The 24,271-nt window shown below is 45.6% G+C and overlaps 1 protein-coding gene across 1 annotated transcript; it reads right to left on the bottom strand.

The window, feature by feature from the left end:
- Positions 1 to 8,567: 8,567 nt before the first annotated feature.
- MYD88 (MYD88 innate immune signal transduction adaptor) lies at positions 8,568 to 22,381 on the bottom strand. Its single transcript, XM_054016581.1, has 5 exons — positions 21,991 to 22,381; positions 14,623 to 14,742; positions 13,013 to 13,193; positions 11,213 to 11,304; positions 8,568 to 8,805 (listed from the first exon to the last, which is right to left on the bottom strand). Exons 1-5 carry the CDS (start codon positions 22,334 to 22,336, stop codon positions 8,651 to 8,653), a joined length of 894 nt encoding a protein of 297 aa, XP_053872556.1. The 5' UTR covers positions 22,337 to 22,381; the 3' UTR covers positions 8,568 to 8,650.
- Between the last annotated feature and the right edge of the window lie 1,890 nt (positions 22,382 to 24,271).

Consider the following 24,271-nt stretch of genomic DNA (forward strand, 5'->3'; position numbering starts at 1 on the left):
GTTCAATGCTACCGTTGCAGCAACTATTTCATGGACAACCAATAGTCTGTAATATCTTCACATCAAATATTTGTTAAGATAAAAATGCAGGTCCCAATCCTGCACGTCTTGGTTAGCAATAGCCCCACTGCAGTGCCATTTAATTCACTTCATTTCCTGCCTGCATAAGTGCAGGTTTGGGGGGGTTTAACGATAAAAAAACGAAAGAATCAATCTCTCTCTCTCTCACACACACACACACACACACACACACTGCTGAGCCTGTAAAACTGGCAGAGTGTACTGTGCACCCTTACAGATTTCCCAGGACAGCTACCTCAAAAAAGGGACAATCCTGGGAAAACCTGGACAGGTTGCAAATCCAGAGAGTACTGATGTATATCAGCTACTAGTGATACACTGTGACAGTCATGCCCAGGCATAGCCTGGCAGGTATTTTCCATTGGTGTCCAACCATTTTCTCCATATTACACCAGAGGGGGTCATGTGCGGCCTCTGCTCAGAGCTAAGAACTAGCTTAGTGTCATGGTTATTGTGAGATGTTTGTATGGGAAATAGTTAATGAGAATGTAGAATAATATTAGGTTGCAGAACTGTGATAGTGAGACTTGTCACCAGAGGCAAGGTAGGGCTTCAGGACTAACTCAATTAACGTTGAGAACAATGGCCATCTGTAGAGGCAGTGCTGTGTTTACTGGTTGGTCCAGGTAGAGACTTGAGCATTGACAAAGACAAATGAACTCCTGGAGGGTTCTCTGAAGACGGGATCCCAAACTGGACAAGCGCTGCAAGAACTGACCCTAAGCTCACCTTGTTAGCCAGGAAAGGAACTCGTTAATAAGTATAGGCTATCGTTTGCATCTTATGTTTGTCTTTTACCTGTAACCTTATGTTTCCAAATCCTGATAGTTGCTTGTATTTGACTACCTCTGTTAAATAAACTTCAATTTGGGTTTACTATAAATCCATCTTAAGTGACTTGTGTTAAGAAGGTAGAACCAGTGAATGCTTCCACAGGGTGCACTGGTTCCACAGAAGCAGCAGCTAGGTACATTGCAGGTGTCCAGAACATAAAGGACTGGGTATTCCAGTGTATCAAAGTGCGGGGTGTAAATTGCTAGCCTGCGTAGAGAGAGAGCAAGGTTTGCATAGCACAGAGCACCGGTGGTGCTGGAACCCATCGCTGGGGAGAGTTTCCCCAGGTGGGCACAGCCAGGACTGTCCCCCACTGTAAGCAGGTGATTCATCCTGGGTACCTCAGGTCACTCCGGAAAGTGTCACACATACGAGCGCTAAAGCTTACGGTACTACAGTGCAGCCTCACCTTGACATGGCTCAGGGATGGATCAGCTCCTTCCTGTGCACAGTTCACCCAGCTAGGGAAAAGTTGACCTAAAGTGAACTGGAAAATGAGCTGAGTCCTGCCAGGGGGAAAAGGGGGCCCCCAGAGGGAGTGGGCTGAGGGGATAGGGCCTTTAGGGGGACAGGGCCTTGAAATGGGACCAAAGCTCCAATGGGTAACAGACTGGGAGGACAGATTAGGGGCAGGCACTCGTGAGGTGTCCCCAGTTTGCTCCTCTTAGAGCCCAGGTCCTTCTCCCCTCCTAGTGAATGCAGGGCCTTGCAGCAGCCATCTGCCTCCCATTCACACACCCACCAGGGCTCTGCCAGCTGTGGGGGAGAACCAGCAGTGCTGAGATTGAGAACCAGCAGCAGGGGAGCATTGTGGCAGTGCAGGAAAGACAGCTGCTCTGGCCTCAGAGTCAGCCCCCAGTGACTGCCAGAAAGAGTGACTGTGTGTGAACCCCACTCAGTCCCTGCCACCTTCTTGGCATGAATGCACATGTGAAATGTAGAATAAAAAACCCCAACCAACCATTTGCGTTATCTTACTTTCTAGGATTGTAAATAAACTACGAGGGCCTGACCCCACTGAGAAAACCCACTTTAAAGGGTTAGATATTGTAGACAATAAGTAATGGGGTGGGGCTTTTTGCCCTGGCTGCAGGGCATCCTGGAAGTAGAGAGGTGGGAAGAATTGGCCTCTAAAGAGGAGCTCAGGCCTGATTGCTAGAGCTGGTGCCCATTAGTTTTTATTCCATGCAGCAGAGGGCAGTGGTGCACATACACACTTGCTAGTACATTACATAGCGATGTTCGTTAATACAATCGGTTTTTACACCAAGTGAGTTAAATCATTGCACAAACCAGGTGTAGGCAAAATTTCTCCACCTTTGAACCAGTGTAGGCAAGCTGAGAACCAGCACCAGAGACTTCAACTCCTACAATACTTACATGGGCAGATCTGTTGACTTCAGCAGGTATTTGAAGTACAGGTTTATTGACAGATTGGGTCCTTAGCTGATCACAATTCAGCATGCATCATTTCTCATCAGAGCTTGGAATGTGTTAAAAATTCATTGTAAATCAACATTTTTTTTTAGCTGGTAGAAAGGAGGACAGCTAGAGGCAGCTTCAGAGCAGACACACAACAATCTGCGCTCTGGTGCCTGTGGTTTTGCTACAAAAAGAACAATTTGGTGGGCATGCTTCCAGAGCCTTCATCAAGCAGTTCCATCAGGCTTCACTATTACATAAACATGCTGATGGGATTCGGCTAAACACAAACATTTATAATTTAGCACTGAGAGAATTCTTACCAATGGTAAATTGTTTGAACAACATCCAGGACTGACTGACGGATATCAACTAAAATCTCTGGAGTTTGGCTAGCTCATTCTCTTTACTGAAGTCTAATAGCATGTTTTCTAGTGATGTAGCCCTTGTACTTTTTTGCTTCCTTTTATTTTCCTAAAGATAATCAAGCAGCATTTTCTCTGCCACTTTTTGTGCATAATAATGCCGCCTTTGCCATCTTTCTTCCTGTGAATGTAGGCTCTGGACCAAATTGCTCTTATGCTGAGGCAACTCCATTCATCTCAATGCAGCCATAGGGGTATAACTGAAAGCAGAATTTGGTCCAGAGAGAACACTACTTTCTATATCACCTTCCAGCTGAGGAGCTCAGAGCATTGTATACAAACTACTGAATTATGCTGCACAAATATTTGTCAGGTAAATATTATTCCCATTTAATAGATGAGGAAACTGAGGTGCACAGAAGTTAAGTGACTTACTCAAAGTCACAAAGCAAATCAGAGACAGGACCGGGAATAGCCCTCCTGACTCCCAGTTTTGTACCTCAAGCACAAGATGATCTTTTATCAGTCAAGAGACTGAACAGACCTACAAAAAAAAAACAAGACCCGAAGACATAATTCTACCCCAAGTTATACTCATGCAACCTTCAACCAAGGGCAGAAGTTGTAAAATTTTCAGTCACCTGTGTGACTTAGGCACCTAAGTCCAATTTTCAAAAGGGATTTAGGAGTCCAAGTCTCATTGAAAGTCAATGGGACTTGGGCACTTCTGAAAATGTTACCCGCTGTTGGTTTTGTAAAGGTCTCCGGTTCAGTGTTAGCTCCTATGTCTGTTAAGATATGCTCCCCACAGAAGTGTGTGTGTGTGTGTGTTTTGTGTCATCCATTGCTGGACACTACTTCATTGCATATCAGTGGAAACCAGACTACGGAATAGCATCATGCAAGTACAGTGTGTAACCTAGCCTGATATGGAGCAAAACTACATTCTTGTACCTTACCTTTGGAAGGCAGGGCTGATCCTGAGAGGTGCTGTTTTTGCATGTGTAAATTACCTTAAGGGTCAATTGTGCCCTGATCCTAGGTAACTGCATAGGGGTTAAAGTTGGCAAGCCCCCACAATTCTGTACAGCTGTGTGTGACCTTCTTGGACCTCTGGGCATAGGGGGAATGGACACCAGTTGCTAAATGCCCAATACTCCTCTCGCCCATTAGCCAGCTGTGACATTGCACTTCATATGCTTTATGGAAGTATGCTTATGAATATGATGTAGCTGGAATATGCTTTATGCAAAAGGTCTCTTGTAAGGTATCATAACAAAGGTTATAAACTACTAAATAGGTTCCTCCCATTTGTATGCATGTATCATTCTTGTATCTGAAGCTAGAAATATGAAGTATAACTCTGAGGTCCTATTGTAATTATGCAAAGTGTGGGCCATTAATGGTGGTTTAGAATCTTGATGGCTCCCATTGACTAAATTTTTGGTTAAAGTCTGCAGCTTTGGGGGCGTGGCCCAGACCCTGAGTCTGTGTTGCAGCAGGCTAGCATGTCTGGCTCAACAAGGCAGGGATGTGGAGTCCCAAGTTGGCCGGGAAAACGGGATCAGAGGTAATTTCAGCACATCAGGTGACAGTCCCAAGGGGATCCCTGTGACCGAACCTGTCACACCAGTGTGTGGGGAGTATGTAGAGCCCTGGCACCACCCCACAGGCCAGCTAACAGAGCTGGCTGGATGCAGGCAATGGGAGAGGGAAGAAGCTACATCTTGTCAAGTGAAGAATGAGACCTGGAGAGGAACTGTACCTCTCTGAAGCATAATTTCTTGGTAGCATTCCTGCTGGGACACAGTGGTGAGCCACACACTGCTGAATACACAGGACTGAATCTATAAAGGCTTCATCCAGGAATAGCTTATTTCTGAAAAAAATAATGTGACTAGAACCTGTCTGTTAATATCTCCCAATACCATACTTCCCTATAAAGGCAGGTGTTCTCTGATACAGAAACAGCACGTTCACAAATCCTGTTGCTCTTCTTCAGTCTTTATTTTTGGCACAATTTCAAAAGTAGCAAAACTTTTTAAAAAGAAGCAACCAGTGGAACAGTTGAATATAAAACACGTGTGTCCTTCAAAAGCTGGACATCAGAATGGACAGAAAATAATGCAAATATACAAATAAGTGTTTTGATATTAACAAGCACAGCTCTGATTGTTTTAAAGTGAGATAAAAAAATACAATGCAACCAACATCATTTGTGGGTAGTTTTTTAAAAACACATTCCTCTGCACAGGAAGAGGCGGAAAGGGGGAGAAACACTCCATTGCAATTGAATTGCATTTGGAATAAATAAGATTTTATGACTTAAGGAGATGTCGCACTCAGAACAGATTTATGACAAATTCAGAAGTGCATAGGATCTTGAGATTACTTTAGAATACAGCAGCAGTCCCCAACTGTGAGTCGTGCCCCTTTAGGGGGGCATGGAGAAATGTTCAGGTAGTGCAGCAGGGCCCAGGCCAGCCCCCACAAGGGGTTGAGAAGCAGCACCACCCAGCCATGCTCTGCCCCCAGCTCCACTCCAGCTCTGGCCGCAGCCCTGCCCGCAACTGAGGCCCCAGTTTCAACCCCCGACCATGGCCTGGCTCCCCTCCCAGCCATAACCCCATCTGCAGCTCCAGCCCCAGCCTTGGCTCCCAGCCCTCACGAGGGGCATGGACAGATTACATAAGGGACAGCATGACTTAAAAAGTTTGGGGACCACTGGCTTACAGTATATTACAGAAGTAACTCTTTAAACCTCCAGACCTTTTGTTTCTGGGATTACGACTTCTAACCCCAATAGAGTTATTTTAGCCTACTTAAGAACTTTTACCTTGATTTTAAAAAGTTGAGTACATGCCCGTGCCATTCACTACCAATATTTTGCACTTATAAAGAACAGCAGCTTTCTTCTGAGACAGAGAGGTGAAGAAACCGAGGCACAGAGAGATTAGGTGACAAGATGATCTTGTCCAAGCTATGAGGTCTTTGATGGTTATTTGGAATGGTAAATTCATCTGGGTACGTTTGGATGAACTAGTAATGATGAAGATGCTGCTGTTTCTTTCCTCGCAAAAGCAGCAGCTTCTCTATTCAGCGAGCGGAGATATTCAGCTATCATTTAATCACCTAGTAAATATGAATACAATATAGTATGATTTTATTATTTACATTGCTGTAGCAGCTATAGGCCCAAACCAGAGATCAGGGCTCACCACAGACGGCGCTGTACAAACATGTTGTAAAATTATAGTGTCTACCAAAGAGTTCACTATCCGTGCTAAACATTTCCTACTTAAAACAGGACACTAGGAGTTAGGGAACATGGGTTCCAGTCCTTGCTTTGCCAGTGACTCAAGGTGCAATGTTGGATAAGTCAGTTAAACTTTCTGTGCCTGTTTCCCCTCTGTGAACTGGGGACAGTTCTCCCCTGCCAGCCAGCGGGATTAGGAGGTATAAGTGTGTAAGTGTGCCTCACTGTAACCTCCTGGTGGCTAGACCATGAAGAGTTTCATGTTTCTGCTACAGCCTTTGAAGTTAATAGACCTAGTCATTCAACAGACGCTCATGCTTTTAGATCCAAACATATCAGGTTCAATCCCACCGCTGGTGTATTCATGTTTGTAAAAGAGCTAATATTCAGCAAACAAAATCAATCCAATTCCCTACAACGGCTGGGGACCTAGCAGTCCTCAGAACCCCAGGTTATTTATATAACTGACATTTAGAAACTATGCAGGAATCCGAAGATAAGCAGCTTTGCTTCACTTCTGCACCGAGGACAAGAGGACCAGGAGATACATTTATATCCATTTAGATCCGTTAAGTTTGGGGGTTTCCCCAGAGTTCTCTCACTAATTCCCACAACATCCTCAGGACAGACTTGTGCAGGGTGATCTCATTAAAGTGGTGGAGACCATTATGTTAATGGGAGAGATGGCAAAAAGGGTGTTTTGCAGGTCCACCCAAAAGTGTTCCCCAGCACTGATGCTAGGAGCATTAACACGCTTCAATTAATTTAAGTTCACAACAATAGGGTTGGCTTGTCTATTACAAGAGACCTAGTGGGCAAAAAGAAGTTGGTAAAAAATATAGCAACATCTTATGAGTAGACATTAATGTCCTTTAAAGACACACAGACACAGACATTTCTAACAGAAGAACTCAACCTAGTTAATATCGCAATGAATAGTCAAGAAACTGATGATCAGCTACTGTTTGAAAACGTACACGAGTAACTCATATTAAGCAGTAAAATCAATAGCAAATCAGTGGCTGAAGGAATGAACCAACATGCAGCAAATACAGATACGTAGGCACAAGAAAACCACATCGCTTTGGAAAGTAAACATTTACCAAAACCCTGTTTGAGACCTTGACAGGTTATTTTAAAAGTGTCACCTTTGGGGGGGAAAAAACAAAAAAACCCACACACACAAGTTTCCATAAGGGCTGGATCATACAGACCCTCTGATCCACACGATGCATACAACTACAGCAACAACAGTGCTGCTCCTAACCTCACTCATGCAAGCAACCGGGGATTCTTTTAGATTTAAAGTAGACTGATTAATTAATCACAGTCTCATAATATATTAATTAAAATATACTATGTTCATATTAAAACAACATTATTATTTGTTTTTAAGTAGGTCTGATCTATAATGTAAGGCACGCTTTGTCAGACACTTATCCTTTTGGTATTGGGACAGTCTAAAGCCAGTGTGTTCTGTGGGGTTCTTAGAAGCCAAATGATTTAGGGGCTGCTCCTAGAAAGTTCTCAGCTCAATTCTCCCATTCAAGTCAATGGAAGCTGAAGGTATTCAGCACCTTGTGTGTTAAGGGTTCAATCCTGCAATACAAATCCAAGACCGAGCCATCGACGTGAGAATGATCTGTTGTAAACATTATAGGATCTATGATTTCCCAGTGCTGATGTAAGAGCGATCACTTAGTTAAATGGGACATGTGCACAGACGGACAGACATACGTGCTACAAGCAGCACCCTCATTATTTAGTATGAGTTTCTCTATGGCTTTTGCTTTTAACGAAGAACCAATCATTGATCGAGGTCGGAAGGCTGTTTCAGAGGATGTCAGCCATAGGGGAGTTACATGAGTAACAGGTTGGACTATGACCTAAAATGTTTTAAAAGACCAAAATTGAGAAAAAAAATATTAAACAGAAAATAAACTCACTTCAGTCATTTCTCAAGGGTCAGATATTGCTAAAAATAATGGGAGATCAGTTAATTTCTTTTAGATACTTAAACTTTGTTTAAGTAAATTTGATGCTCATTAAATACAAAGAGAGTCCTGGAGACTGAAGTCCTCCGTATAGCTAGAGAGCAGGTACAATCTGGGCAGCGGCAATGGAAACTGCCTTTCCAGTGTGCTAGAACCCGGATCTGGAGGGGTTGCCTCTAGGGAACAAAAGGGTAGTACAATCCTTGGCCTCTCTACCAACTAGGGTGCCAGTATCAATGATTTTCATGGCATTTGTCATTTGTCCACTAGGAACCACATTGAGACCCCCGAACTCATTTCAGACAGGTCAGCAATCAGCCATCAGATTTCACCAGGGATTAAAGAGAGAAACTATTCCCCTGACAATGCCCAGATACCACTAAGGGAGCCATGTAACGGTGTTTAAAATCATATAAAATGTGTGTACAATATCTACAGTTTGTGGTCATTTAAAGTTACCTACCTGGAGAAGTGCATTGTGGCCGCTGTACTGCAATTAACACCCCATTTAATGCAATTAAGCCCCCGTTCAGATAACACCTGTGTGTCTGTGGGAGGCCCAAGGCACAATATTGCAAGGATCAAAGTTCTGGCATGTGGAAAGACTGTATAAACGACACCTGGAAGTTAGAGTTTCTTTTTTTCCTGAAGGCACAGCTGTGCTGGATCAAAAGGCACCTGGCTCATGGAGCTTTGCCTCATGGAAGCAAGAGGGATTTTGCCAGTCTTATCCAGAACCATTTTTTGGTGCAGGGATTAGTGTAGTCACAGACCGTAATGAACCTCAAGATGCTTGGAAACTCGTTCTTCATGGATTTGCACTTGACTGGAATCAGCCGTTTGTGGCGAGCACCTGAAAGACAGTCCACACAGGCAAGTGGGTAAAGAAAGTTGCATTGTACCCCTAAATCCATTCTTTCCACCCCCCATAGAGTGAAAGCAGCAGCACACACACACACGGGTCCATATAGCTAGGCCTGATCCTGATCTCAGTTACAGCAGTGTAACTCAATAGGCCCTGCTCCAGGACAGCAAGTTCCAGAGACGAAGACCCTTTCCCTCAGCCAAATGCATACAGGAACATGCATCTCAAATCTCCCTGAACAGGTTACACTTACAACATACACAAGTCAAACCTTGAAGGGCTTTATAAGTCAGTACCATGAACTGCACCAAAAAACCCAACTGGCAACTAGTGCAGTGTCTGGGGCATGGGTGTGCTGCGTTCCATGCGAGACGCACAACATTCTGCACCAGCTGACATTTGAGAAGTACAGGGATAGCCCCGACTGAGCAGACTAGATTAATCCAATCTGCCAGTGATGAAGGCACGGAGAACTGCGGTGAAGTCCAACTCTGAAAGAATGTAGAATGTAGGGGTAGAAGCGAGAGGATTTGAGAGGCCATCAAGTCCAACCCCCTTCACTTCGGCAGGGCCAAGTAAACCTAGACCATCCCTGACCGGTGTTTGTCTAACCTGTTCTTAAAAACCTCCAATGATGGGTATTCCACAACCTCCTTTGGAAGCCTGGTTGAGAGCTTGACTGCCTTTATAGTTAGACAGTTTTTCCTAATAGCTAACCTAAATCTCCCTTGCTGTAGATTAAGCCCATTACTTCTTGTCCTTCCTTCAGTGGACATGGAGAACAATTGATCCCTGTCCTTTTTATAAGACCCCTTAACATATTTGAAGACTGTCATCAGGCCCCCCTCATTCATCTTTTCTCAAGACTAAACATGCCCAGTGTTTTAACCTTTCCTCCTAGGTCAGGTTTTCTAAACCTTTTGTCATTTTTGTTGCTCCCCTTCCACATTGTCCACACCTTTCTTAAAGTGTGGTGCCCAGAACTGGACCCAGTACTCCAGCTGAGGCCTCACCAGTGCCAAACAGAGCGAGACAATTACCTCCTGTGTCTTACACACGGCACTTCTGTTAATAAACTCGAGAATGGTATTAGCCTTTTTCACAACTGTATCACATTGACTTATATTCAATATGATCCACTATAACCCCCAGACCCTTTTCTGTAGTATGACCCCCCTAGCCAGTTATTCCCCATTTGGTAGCGTCACATCTGGTTTTTCCTTCTTAAGTAAAGTACTTTGCACTTGTCTTTACTGAATTTCATCTTGTTGATTTCAGACCAACTCTCCAATTAGTCAAGATCATTTTGAATTCTAGTCCTGTCCTCCTAAGTGCTTGCAACCCCTCCCAACTTGGCGTTATCCACAAATTTGATAAGCGTGCTCCATTTCATTATTCAACATGCCACAACCTCCTGGCCATATACCACTGGAAGGATTCACTCTTGACAATCTGTGCTGTAGGAATATCCCGATGCAGCTGCGGATCTAAAAAGATACTTGAGTAACCAAAAAACAATGGGTAGATTGATCCTAAACCACTTCTTCCAGATCGTCAGGCCTTCCTAGGTTACTACCATTTCCTTTTCTATGAGCATACTTCCCTCAGAACTGTAGGTTGCAGCACCCACTGGTAATTAAAGGGCAGCAAGCAATCACTCTACCAGTGTCTGCATAGGATCAGACTCCCACCCTTCTGATTGCCCCTCAAGGAAGCAGTAATCGCTCTCAAGAATGACATCCTTTGGTCTGAGTGAAATCCCTTTCTTTTCCTTTAGTGGAGGGCACTGAACACTGGGCCAGCACTAGCCATGGAGAAGGTTTTCCACACAAGAGACGATGTGCTAAGTTGATACGGCACTGGGCTAGGATTCAGGAGATCTAGGTTCTATTCCTGGCTCTGCCATTGGCAAATCATTTTACTCTTCTGCAGCCCTTCCCACCCCTCGTCTGTTCCAGCTATTCTTGGCAGGGACTGACTCCTTTTCAGGGCCTGTCCACACTGTCAGTTAGTGTGCAGCAAGCCAAGATGTGAATCTACAGCACACTAGTTTGCTACGCACTGACTCGGCAGATGGACCCTGCCGCTGTGTACTAAAAGATCCATAGTGCACTTTGATGTAGCGCTGTTTGAAATGGGAGAACATCAAAGCTCCCTACGGATCCTTTAGTGTGTGGTAGCTGGGTTCACCTGGCAAGTTAATGCACAGCAAGCTAGCGTAGATTCAACAGCTGTGTGGCCAAGCCGTTACTATGCATTTGTACGGTGCCTTGCTCAATGGGCACCAGTCTCAGCTGCGGCCTTTAGATGCTATTGAAATACAAATAATTAAGAACATTGACTATACATTGTCGTGGGAAAATGTACCCTTAATGGGCCATCTGCATTCTCTTACCTGGGGAAAGGCTAAGAGCAAATTTGGTCTGGAAATCACATTCATTGCTGTCTAGGTAATCATCTGAAATAACAACCACCATCTTCCTACACCTGGAATTAAACCGAGAGTGGGGAAAAAATGGTTATTAACTAAATGAAAGAGAGATGCTTTTCATGCTTGCTGGAAATATATATATTTTATAGGACTGTTCTGCTGAAAACATGCAACCAGCAACAGTGTTCCAGCTCTAATGTCAATAAAATCTGAAGTGTTTGATACTTTACTTACAGCTGTATATATATTACACACAAAAAGCTTATGTAAAAGGAACATTATTGAGGTTGCAAAGTCAAGTACTCAGAAGTTAGGAATGCTAGAATTAAGGTCACCTGTGCATCCTTAATTCAGCCCCCTTGTACGAATGCATTATGATGCAGTCTTTACAATATGATCTCATATTATGCTATCAGGTGGGTATCACTGATATTAATGTATATTTTTAAAGAAGTATTACAATGATTTGGAACCATCAAGTTGTGCAATAGCTAACAGAACCACAAAACCTCATTACTGTTAGCTTCATCCTCCTTCTATTCGTTACTCACATTCATCTGATATGTCTTGTCTTACATTACATGGTAAGTTCTTCCGAGCAGACATCTTCTGCCTGTGTATTTGTACAGTGCCTTGCACAATAGGGCCCTGATCCTGGCTGGAGCCTAGAGATGCTACCATAACAACCCCCTCTCTCTGAAAGGATCCTTCAGAAATCCAGACAAGTAGCTATTAGGACAGCTAAGAAGTGGTTTATTTTTTCATTGAGCATGTATAAGTTCCCCTGTGCACCACCAGTGTCTTGGGCAGAAGACAGATTCCTCTTATGAATTCCCTGGCTGCCCCAAGGTGCTTGCACTCTCCACAAGTTAGCTGCCCAGAGAGATAACTGACACCATAATGTTCCATTGGGTGGAAAAATCAACTGGATAAAGAAAAAGCTACTAGTGCTGGATTTCAGAGTAGCAGCCGTGTTAGTCTGTATCTGCAAAAAGAACAGGAGTACTTGTGGCACCTTAGAGACTAACAAATTTATTAGAGCATAAGCTTTCGTGGGCTACAGCATCCGAAGAAGTGGGCTGTAGCCCACGAAAGCTTATGCTCTAATAAATTTGTTAGTCTCTAAGGTGCCACAAGTACTCCTGTTCTTTTTACTAGTGCTGGTGCATTCTCCCACACACAGAGGCACTGACATTCTCTCCAGACAGATCTCCTCCCATCTGGGCATAAGGAGGGAGGTGGGGGAGTTAACCCTCTGTGGTACAACTCCCCCTTGACCTCTATGAAAAGGACTCTAAGGAGTCCTGGGGTGAGGGTCAGAGTGACTCTCCACAGCACTGTCTCTTGAAAACCTGCTGGATTTCTGTGTGGAAATCTGGCTGGGTGGGAGCTGATGCAGCTGGGAGCTGTTTTATCTCCTTCTGGGCTCCCTTCACAGCTATCTTTGAGCAACCACAGGGTATCCAAACACCAGAAGCGAGTGCAGAGACCAGTGGTGCCATAAGGAGGGGTCTTCCTTGTGGGTCCTTTGAGCCACAGGTATGGGACGCCTCACCCCTTCCTCAAAAATACTTCATTGTGGAGTTTCCCTGCCTCTCTATCCCATCCTGCGTGCTCTCCAACAGGAGAGGGGAAATCTGGTCCCAAGGAAACAATTCTCCTTTGGCTTCCCCAAAGTCTTACATTGGAAAAATCTAACAAATACTTTCCTTACAGCCAGTTTCCTCCCCCTCCCCCCCCCCCCGGCAGACATCGTTTACTCACCGTCTCTCTATAAGCTCGCTAGTGATGGACCACACACACGATCCTGGCAGGACATCCCGATCAAATACACACAGCTTCAGCTTGAACTCCGTTTGCTCCAGCTCTCTGATCATCTCTTGGACAAAGTGAATGTCTTTTTGACAGTAACAGATGAAGGCATCAAACAGCTCTGGTGTGTTCCCTGGAACCATTGAAAATTATATGCAGACGATATTAAATTAACTGAATTCAACCACTGCATGCTTTTCAGGTATTGGAGCCTTTGATTCATAACTTCACATAACCCACATTAACACAGTATGGCTCTCTGTCCCCATCTAGTGGCTAATACTCATAGAGATTTATGACTCAGTCGGCTACAGCTTTTGGGCTAATGAATCTGGTTGTTTGGTTCAGGCAGTAGAGTCTCCTGCTTCTAAATCTAAGTTTCAGTCCCTGCAGACAGTTCACCTAGGAGCATCACTACACTCATTATTTACAAGAGTATCAGGCAGGCCCTCAGATTTGGGAAACACAAACATGCCACAAAGAGAGTTATATGAGAAATAAATCTAGTGGGTAGAAGACTGGCCAATATTTTCAAACTTGGATATCAGAAGTTAGACACTTGAATAAGTGACCTAACTGAGTTGGCCACCTACAGCTCTCACTGAGGCCTTTATTTATTTATTTGGTAAATAAAATAAATAAATAAAGTAATGGAGATATCCTATCTCCTAGAACTGGAAGGGACCTTGAAAGGTCATTGAGTCCAGCCCCCTGCCTTCACTAGCAGGGCCAAGTACTGATTTGTGCCCCAGATCCCTAAATGGCCCCCTCAAGGATTGAACTCACAATCCTGGGTTTAGTAGGCTAATGCTCAAACCACTGAGCTATCCCTCCCCCCCACCACAGATTCAGGTGCCTTATTTTAAGGCTAGATTTTTTCACAACTGGGTGTCCAACTTCAGCTGGCTCGATTCCCCACTGTGTTGCTCCAGTTTTACACCAGCATGACAACACTGATTTCAGCAGAGTTGCACCAGAATAAAACTGCATTAATGTAGTGAAGGATCAGGCCCTAAAAGTGGGGTAGGGAAAATATTAGCATTCTATGCCCAGATACTAAAATCAGATCCACACAGGCAGAAGCTTTTACCTGTGGAAAGCCCCACAGGATTCAAACTGTGTGGCTCTGTTTCCAGGCTCTGGACCTATTGGTAAACTGCTAAATTGGTATACTGAGCTCCATGATCCCACTCACCTAAAAAGATCTCCTTCCAAATGAATGAAAATTTAGATCCATGCAATGAACTCTGACAAGACGAAAGCTTTTTACAGAAAGTGGTGCTGGCACAATATCATGCAGCACAGAGTTCCACATGCTTTATTGCACTACCACTCTCTATCCTCATTTACATTTTCCCTACTGCCCCTCCTCCCTCCCTGAGTATTTCAATCCTATCTCCCTGCTTGGTCAAGATGTCATGTATATGCATAGGTTGAGGGAAGGACACAGATAGGAAGGGAGGTGAATGGATCTCAGTACTTCTCACAGGGGTCTACTACATAGAAGGCAAGCCCTAGCACAGTGTATCTATTATTAAATCAATAGATCTATGGCTATTTACCATAAGGATCATCTCTGGTAGTGATGCCGGACATCTCTAATGTCTTCCGAACACTGCTGTCTACTGCTGGCACCTGAAGAGGTGGCTCTTTCCTCTGTAGGTACTTCTTACAGTCCTCTTCTGCAAGAGACACAAAAGGCTCATTTGATGCTGATCATGCTGGTGGGGTTCAATAAACAGGGGAACTCGCTTAGAGGTAACTAAACAAAATACAAAAAGCACCCCAGTCCTTCAGCAGCATTCTGACTTGAAAGTTAAAGGGACTTACAACGTTAAGGTGAATTAATTTCAGAGTATTAGTTGTGTGTAGTATGCCCTGAGAGACTGGACAAAAGGTGTTATTTAGGTGTTGTTATTCTTACTGAACAGCACATACAATGTATGCAAATATCACCAGTGCAGTGACTCCATAGGTTTTAACATCTCCATGTTCTCCTTTCATTGTTGCCCATTTTGAGTCCCTAACCAATACTTAACGAACCACCATCAGGTCGTTTGGGGCCAAAATCTAGGAGCTGAGAGGCTTGGGGGTTTTGTTTTGTTTTTTTAAGTCTTCATAAAAATCTAATAATAATAAATGTAATGAACTGACTAGCACAAGGGTTCTCAAACTGGGAGTCGGGACCCGTCAGGGGGTCGCGAGGTTATTACATGGGGGGTGGTCACGAGCTGCCAGCCTCCACCCCAAACCCCGTTTTATATCCAGCATTTATAACGGTGTTAAATATATTTTAAAAGTGTTTTTAATTTATAAGGGGGGGTCACACTCAGAGGCTTGCTATGTGAAAGGAGTCACTAGTACAAAAGTTTGTGAACCACTGGACTAGCACATGTGTATACCACTGGCTAAGAATCATAGGGTTAGAAGGGACTGCAAAGGTTATCTAGCCTAACCCTCTGTCAAGATGCAGGATTTGTCTAAACCAGAGGTTCTCAAACTCTGGTCTGTGGACCCCCAGTGGTCCACAAGCTCCATTCAGGTGGTCCTCGGATAGTTCCGCCTGGGCGCCTGCACACAAGAGAATGAAGGGCCACCAACCTAATTAGTGGAGCCGTGCAGGCGTGGCTCCTCTAATTAGGTGCCTGGACCCTGGAGAAGACGCACATGTAAGGTGAGGTGGTGGCCTTGAGGGGAATAGGGGGTAGGTGGGAAGGGGCAGTGGGGTGAGAAGAGGGGGTGGGGGGAATTTGGGACTTGCAGTGCTGCGGCAGCCAGAGAAAGAGGCGTCTTTCCACAGCTCCAGGGCTGCAGCTGCCAGCCCTCCTTCCCAGCCCCAGCTCGGGGGCTACTGCAGTGGGGGAGAGAGGGAAAGACCCCCTTCCTTCCCAGCCCCAGCTCGGGGGTTGCCATGGCAGGGGAGAGAGGGCACATCCGTTGCATTCGAAAGGTAAGACAACTGATATTAAAATATATGAGTTGTGTGCTTTTATGTGTAGAACAAAAAAACCTTTATTATTATTTTATATATATATCGCTTTTATCCAAAACACTTTACAATAGTTAGTAGTTAGCTAATGGTACAAACAACATTTGGAAAGCTCATTAAGTGGTCCGCCGAGACCCTCAGCAATTTTCAAGTGATCCGCAAAAAAAAAAAGTTGGAGAACCACTGGTCTAAACCATCCTTCTTTAAGATGGAATCAGAATTGATGATCAGTTGCAGAATCAGATGTTCAGATACTACAGTGAGGAAGGCCATATAAGAATCTAGATCGGGGTAGGCAACCTATGGCACGCGTGCCAAAGGTGGCACGCGAGCTGATTTTCAGTGGCACTCACACTACCCGGGTCCTGGCCACCGGTCCGGGGGGCTCTGCATTTTAATTTAATTTTAAATGAAGCTTCTTAAACATTTTTAAAACCTTATTTACTTTACATACAACAATAGTTTAGTTATATATTATAGACTTATAGAAAGAGACCTTCTAAAAACGTTAAAATGTATTACTGGCACGTGAAACCTTAAATTAGAGTGAATAAATGAAGACTCAGCACACCACTTCTGAACGGTTGCCAACCCCTGAGATAAACCCACTGCAGAATAGGGCTGATTACACTAACTGCCAGTGGAGAATCTCCCTTAGCTCAAGTTGTGGTAGTATGTTCTTCTAGAGCAGGAAGATCTGGACTCTGATCCACTGCTGCTATGAAGTTCCCATGAAATCCTGTGTGGATATAGGTTTGTTACAAGTAGAAAAATGTTCATTCACTTTATTTTTTAAACAATCTAAATGGAAATAGTAACTGTTTGTTTTTTAAAATTCCCCTGTAGTGTATACAACCAACCCATTGCAGCATTGTACTAGTGCATGAGACCCAGTGAGTAAAAGCAGATCTGAAACTATTTGAAAAAAACCAACACCCCTAAAACTGACTAGTGTTTTTTCCACTTCCCAAGTGGAAGTGCAAAATGCAAACAAAAAGCACAAATGGAGAAAAGCAAATTTATTTGAAATATTGTTGTGTGTTATTTTTTAAATGTATAATTTTTAATCAGACATCATGCAACCCTTTCACTGGAGGGTTACAAAAAAACCTCAGGCTCTTAGCTATTCTGGTGTGTTGTACAGGCTGGTCTTTGTGATGAGAACAATTGCCGAGGGACTGGAAATAGCAGGAAAGGGAATCTACTGGAAGTAATGACATATTTTAAAATAATAGCTGGGTAAAGAAAAACAACAAAAGAGACCAAGAGTAAAAATCAGAGCTATTCAGAGAGCTTAGAGGGAAAGTACCAGGGACTGGATGAAAACAAGTCCTTTGGGTGCATGAGATGGCAAACAAACATTGTAAAAAATAGGTTATTTCCCCCCACATTATATAAATGGAATCTACAGTGAGAGGCCTGATCTGAATTTCTCTAAACTGTTTTCCAGTTCCTTATCAGAATTTAATTCAAGGCTCTGACACCATGTTCATGAAAACAAGTGCTCTCTCCTGATTAGTCTGTTCTGGGCCATACACACTTATTGAGCACTTCAGATGATTCCATTAATGATGCAAACATGCGCTAAATCTTTTGCCCATCCATCTCCAAGAGTGAAAGCTTCCGTCTGAGGCAAAACTTTCAGAATGACACACCAACCGTGATAAAACCCACATAGCTTTGTTACAAATACAAAATTGAGGCCAATTTCACTGAAATTGAGATGAGGTTTTTCCAGTCAACCTGAGCTGATGAATGGTTTCCAGTAGTTTTGCATGGGTCAGTCTCCATACTAGGAAATATTGAAAGAGTTTTGCTTTGAGTCATGTGCTAATTAGGGCACAAAGTCAAAGTGACCATCAAGGGGTCTGAAACAATAAGAACAAAACCAACTCGATGAGGCTGCCCGAAGCCTGCAAACTGAAACGGCTGAGTTCCATGCAGTTGTATAAACCCCATACAGTCTATGCAGATAACCTCAATATAAGGCATATGACATTGCTCGGATCTTGAAATGAATTATGGCTTGCATAAGGGAAGCTGAAGGAGTGCAGCAAAAAGTATAAACAAATAAGCCCTACGAGGAAAGGGTAGATGAACCGGGCATGTTCCGGGTAGGGGAAAAAAGACAACTAAGGGAGATTAATTATTAAGCAGACAAGTACCAGTTTTTGTCACTAGTCAGCAAGAAAGCAACAAAAAGCAATGGGCTTTTGCAGGGAAGATTTGGGACAAACACACCAAGGTAAATAGCTTTGCAACCCTAAGGACAATCAGGCAATGGAAAAAGCTGCTAAGGGAGGCAGAATCGCCATTGCTGGAAAGGGAACTATTAAGGCTAGACTAGACACCACCTCTTTAGGAATGATGATACGTATTGTTGCTGTAATGGATTGGGATGGAACAGTGGACCCACGACTGCATGGAAAGAGGGGTTGGTTCTGAAGTGCATGCCACAGACCAAATGCAGTCTTTGGAATTCTGTGCTATGGATGGGGCCCTTCAGTTCTGGTTTTTATTTGATTTATTTTCCCCCAGGAATTTATAGGTGTTTATTACCACAACAAAAACAGGTGAAAATTGGGGCAAAAAAACTATTAATAATTTTTATGGGTAAATATCGGGGTTTATTTTGGTGGACAGAAGGACAGAGGAAAAATGTATTCAGTAGATTAATGCTCTGATGAATGGTTTGCTGCAGAGCTAAAACAGAACTCAAAACACAATGCCACTTCTGAGTTTAAGAAAACAATACATCTCTAAGTCCCAAATAAAACTTTTTATTTGAACAAACAGTTTGCTCTTGTAGACTTAGAACTCTTAGCCTATAAATATTTACATTTAATAACTGGGCCGCACCATTTGCAGCACATACACTCAACTTCATCCTTTTCTCCTGTTTTTTGTTTTTGTTTTTTACTTTTGAATACTTCCTTGTGCTCTGAAATGTATTCTGATACAGATTTTCCTTTTCTTCCCATTTTCGTGTGTCAAATCTTTAAACCATTATCTGCTAACAGCATGAAATGTGTATGTGGTGGGCGTGAGATTCATCAGTACATTCAGATGCGCACACACTTCAGAGCTTGCGTGCGTGCGTGCCTGCTGGTTTATTATCTGTCTTTTCAAGACTCATACATAGCCTTACTTCAACGGGCAGCTTTGCATATACACACAGACTGCGTGATCGTAATACATATATCTCATGCAATGTATTGTATTTTCCTAATAAAACACGCTTTTTAAATATATTTGAATGATGCAAAAGTAGGGTGAAAATCGGGAAAGAAATGACTAATACTTTTTGTAAAACCTGTGATTTTTCGGAAAAATCGGTTTAAACTGAAAACAAAGGGACTTAGCTATGGATCAATTATGTGCTGTAACAGGAAAGGTGCCTCACAAAGAGTTTTAAGTCCCAACGTATAACACAACCAGGCCAGTCAGATCAAGAAGCAGCACCGTTTAAAGCCCAAATTTCAGTACCAACTATATGGGTGGCGGCAAGCCTCCATTTTTTAAATGCATGTTAGGGACCTGATCCTGAGGGCAATCATCTCCCACTGACTTTCATGAGAGTTTAAGGTGCTCCGTAAGTAGCACAGGATCAGACCCAAGCTGTAGTCTCCAGGCGACCTTCTCAATGTGACTCTCAGCTAGGAGCCTCCTCAACTTTCAGGTCCCTCCCAGTTAAAACCATTTGGTTCTATATTCCCTTTTGAAAGGGATTCAGACTCGGTGCCTCTTCCTGAACAAAACTGTAGGTGTTAATGTGGCAAGAAGAACCGAAAAGTCAGCTCCTGAATTAAGAGCATCAGTGCCAGAATGCAGAGCATCTGAAGTGCAGCTAGCTTCATTTGGGTTGTAAGTTCAAACCTTCTCACCCAGCCAGAAGTCTCTGCGGCTTGTTATGGACCTCAAATGAAAGGGGAAAAAATAGACTGAGGCTCAAGAGGCATAACACTGATAACAGGTCCCTTAAAAAAAAAAAAAAGAGCAGCAGAGGGTCCTCAAAATACATGTGTAAGTAGGAGGGACCCAGTGGGACTCTCTACCCGTGAGAATCTCTACACTAGATCACGGGTTTACCTATTGGGTGTTTTGCAAGATGCAGTGGTGAAGTTCTCCATCTTGATTTCTCATCAGCAAGTAACAGGAAGTGAGCTCTCTCACTTCCCCACCAGAAACCGAGCAAAGGCACAGCTTGTAGACACTCAGGGTCAAGCATTACTTGTGAGTCAAGTGACCTCAGAAATATTTAGGTGATAAAACTTCATTTCCAGGTAGTGCCATTTGGGTTCCCATAAAGCGTGGTTCTATCTTAAAGAATGCTTTGTAAACATGGCTCTGTGGGGTTCCATATTTATTATTTCTCACTGGCTCCTGAAGTTTGCTCAGTTTTAAAATAATTCCCGCCCCACACAATTGCCAGGTCCACAAATTCAGGCTGGGCTCTGACAGTCAAGCTGGGCTCCACCCCATGGATCATCACCAGAAACAAAGGTTCTGCTAGCCAAATCAGACCCTCAGTCCAACCCCATTACCTTCAGGTCATGCCCTCCATGATACCTGGGCAAACCATCTCATGGCTAAAGTTGCCAAAGGCATCGTTTGACCTGCAGGATTTATATCACTGGAGATCACATGCAAGACAGAAAGGATGCAGGGTGAATTTGCAGGGCTGGTAACTAACAAAAATATGACAGGCTCTCTCTTTCCCATTGAAAACTGAGCAAGTTTGCTATGAAAAAACAATCAGAGAAGCACAATGAATATGTAACTCTGCAATATAAGTTTTCAGAGTAGAACAGCAACAAGCAAAACAGAAAGCACACCACTCAAACTATGGTTAGGCCCCAAAAATTATTTTCCTAGAGAAAGCTGTATCTTATGCAGTATCCCTGTATTAGTTATAATTCTCCACAGATGCCACGTAGGCTTTAGCTTTCCCAAACAAAGCTAAATTTCAGGACCTAAACAAGCTGACAGTGACTCTTAAACCTATCAGTCTAGATCAGGCTTTGAAATTAACTAGCGAATCTCAAAATGATGACAAGGCTATAAAGAAAGTCAGCCACCAAGAACTGCGAAACTAAACCCACCTCAGATTAGCAGTTCACACTCAAAACCTAGCCATGGTTACATCAGAGTTTTAACACTGACTAATGTTGAATTTCAGGGGGGAAACCAAACCAAAACTCGCAGAACTTTCTTTTTCCAGTTGTCTCTGCAGATTGAACAGATCCTGTCCCAGCCCCAAGAGAAACTAAACTATTCATTCGTTCTTGGGGGGGGGGGGGGGAAGAATGCATTAGAATTGCTTCCAGGGTGCTTTTGTTTCTGTACAGCCCATGAAGCAAGTATCCTATAATGTAACCAGAACCTATTTAGACTGTCATCTAGCGATCAGTCTGAACTGTGCCCCATCAAAGCGCGCGGCCTCTGCCCCCCAAGAGGGCTGTGCCAAAGGCCATTCTCCTCTTTTACCAGTAGGCTGACCAGATGTCCCGATTTTATAGGGACAGTCCCGATTTGGGGGTCTTTTTCTTATTTAGGTTCCTATCACCCCCACCTCCTATCCCGATTTTTCACATTTGCTGTCTGGTGACCCTAGTTACAAGCTCCTGCAGCGACCCGCCAGGCCCGGGGAGGAGTCCAGCGCCAGGGGCCCAGAGCAGCTGTCAAACAGGGGGCCATGCCCGAGTCTGCCCCGCGCCCAGGGGAAGGGAGGAGGCAGAGCCGGACCCACGAGGGGCTGCGGGCGCCCCCTGGCCAGGCAGCGGCTGGAGGGCTGGCGCTGGGCTGGGCTAGGGGGCAGCACGGGCGGGGGGAAGGGGCAATCAGGGGGCGCAGGGGACGGGGAGGAGCAGGGCGGAGACGGACCCAGCAGGAAGCGCCGGGGCCTAGGGAGCGGGGCCCGGCCCCAGCGCCCGGCTCTCACCGATGCGGCCGCCCAGGTCGGCCAGGATGTCGTGGCGGCCCAGGGCCCGCAGCAGCGCCAGCAGGCGGCCCACGGTGGCGCCGCCGGGGCAGCGGCCCTGCCAGTCCTCCAGCAGGCGGCCGGCGGGGTCGGGCTGCGCCTCCAGGTGCTTGATCTCCAGGTACTCGTAGCCCAGCTCCTCGGCCAGCGCCGTCCAGTCGGCGGCCACCGGGGCGCGCGGGTTGAGGTAGAGCCCGAGCCGCCGCCGCACCGAGAAGTTCAGCGCCACCAGCGGCACCGCCTCCAGGTCGGGGGGCGCCGGGGAGCCGGGCCCGGGGGAGCCGGAGCCGATCGTGGCCGTGTCCATGGTTCGTGATCTGCCGCTTTCGCAACTTCCAGCTCCCGCCCCGGATCCCCGCGGGTTTCGCTTCCCACCCCGCCCCCGGCTGCACCGCGCTGCCCGGCCGGCCCGGCAGAGCCGCCCCTGCGGGCGAGAAGGGCCGGACAGGAGCCCCGCGCCCGGAGCGACAGACACGGCCCGGGACAGACGGGACCCCCGACAGCTACCCCCGCACACACACTCCCGGGGACAGACAGGACCCCATAGCACCCAGCCACCCCCACCGCCCTGGGGACAGACAGACAGAATCCCCTGGCAGCCAGCCACCCCCACCGCCCTGGGGACAGACAGACAGAATCCCCTGGCAGCCAGCCACCCCCACAGCCACAGAGGGACAGGCCCGTCCCCTTCAAGAGAGGACCAACAGGATGCTCTGGCAGCCAAGGCCGGCTTTAGGCCAATTCCACCATTCCCCCGAATCGGGCCCCGCACCTAAGAGGGCCCCGCGCCCAGTGGCAGGGCTGCCGGGGTGGGGGCAAGTGGCTGAGAATCCCTTCCCTGGATAGAGGCTCCTTTTTAATTTTTACTCACCCGGCGGCGCTCCGGGTCTTCGGCAGCACTTCGGCAGCAGGTCCTTCGGTGCCGCCAAAGACCCGGAGCGAGTGAAGGACCCACCGCCAAAGACTAGGAGCGCCGCCCGGTGAGTACAAGCCCCACGTGTTTTTTTTTTTTTTTTTTTTAGTCATCCCTGCCGGGGCTGTCGAAACTGTTCGAATTGGGCCCCGCACTTCCTAAAGCCGGCCCTGCTGGCAGCCAGTCAGGTCCCCCCCCCTTCCCTGGGAGCAAACAGACAGACACCTATTTCTCAGTGTGGGAGGGGGTCAGGGCCCCCCTTCACTGGAGAGGGCATTCTTCTAACTTCTTTCCCTTTCCCCACAAAACTTGACAGGGGCTGGCTCTCCACTGGCTTAAGAGCCAGACACTCCCATTGCCCCAGCCTGGCAGCAGACACACCCACACAGTCCTTTCCCCTCACCTTTCAGGGAGCAGCTGGTGACCTCTCTACCCATCCCCAAACCCACTTCTCTATTCCCACCTCCGTGGACAGACAGACACCCCCATCCTTGCACTGAGAGCCTGCATTTCCCATGCCCCAGCCAAAGAGGGATGCAATATGAACACCACCAAGGCCTAGACTCCGGAGTGATGCTTTGATGGCATTTTTTCTATTGGGATCAAGCTAATTTGTATTAGGGACCAAGCTGGGGTTCCCAGTCTGCTGGGTACTGCATGAACACAGAGAGAGCGTGTGAGCTCTGGCAGGTGGTGGGAGAAAGGAAGCATTATTAGCCCCATGCCCCAGAGGGGGCAGAGAGAGACAGAGTGACCTACCCAAAATCCCATAGGAAGGCTGGGACGGAGCTGGGAATTGAACCAGCATCTCCTGCTCATCCCAAACCAAGAGGCTCCTGCTCGGAGTGCTGGTTTTAGTAGGGGACATCTATACATAAGGCAATTGAAGGCTCCGTCCCCCCTCCGGTCTATTACTCCCTGACTTCAGGTTAGCTTGTTTCTGTGCTCGCGCTCTTTCTCTCTTTCTCTCACACACACACACCTTCCCATGCTGCCATCGTCTCAATAATGGGCTCCCTTGCCATCCCCACAGAGATATCTGGGTGGAAGGTCCCACCAACAATGCACTCTAATAAAAACCTGAGATAGGAAAAAGCCTGTGCTGTTGTGTGCTAAATCTATCTTCTTGATGCTTTCTATGTCTGAATTACATTGTTGGCAGAAAATGCAAGCTCCTTAGGACCAGTACCAGTTGAGTCCTCCATAATGAATACACTGTACTTTAATCAGAGTTTAAGATAAATTTCAAAGTGTGGTGTTGTGGGGTTTTTTTTCAGAACAACTATGTGACATTCAGAGCATACGGGGGTTTGATTCTGCAACAAGCGT

Source organism: Malaclemys terrapin, chromosome 2, assembly GCF_027887155.1.
Source record: "Malaclemys terrapin pileata isolate rMalTer1 chromosome 2, rMalTer1.hap1, whole genome shotgun sequence".
Lineage (NCBI taxonomy): Eukaryota > Metazoa > Chordata > Testudines > Emydidae > Malaclemys > Malaclemys terrapin.

Coding starts and splice junctions, on each gene's coding strand:
- MYD88 (XM_054016581.1), bottom strand. CDS start 22,336: ATGGACACGGCCACGATCGGCTCCGGCTCCCCCGGGCCCGGCTCCCCG. Junction 11,305..13,012: donor AGCGAGCTTATAGAGAGACG/GTGAGTAAACGA, acceptor GTTTAATTCCAG/GTGTAGGAAGATGGTGGTTG. Junction 8,806..11,212: donor TGCTCTTAGCCTTTCCCCAG/GTAAGAGAATGC, acceptor ACTGTCTTTCAG/GTGCTCGCCACAAACGGCTG.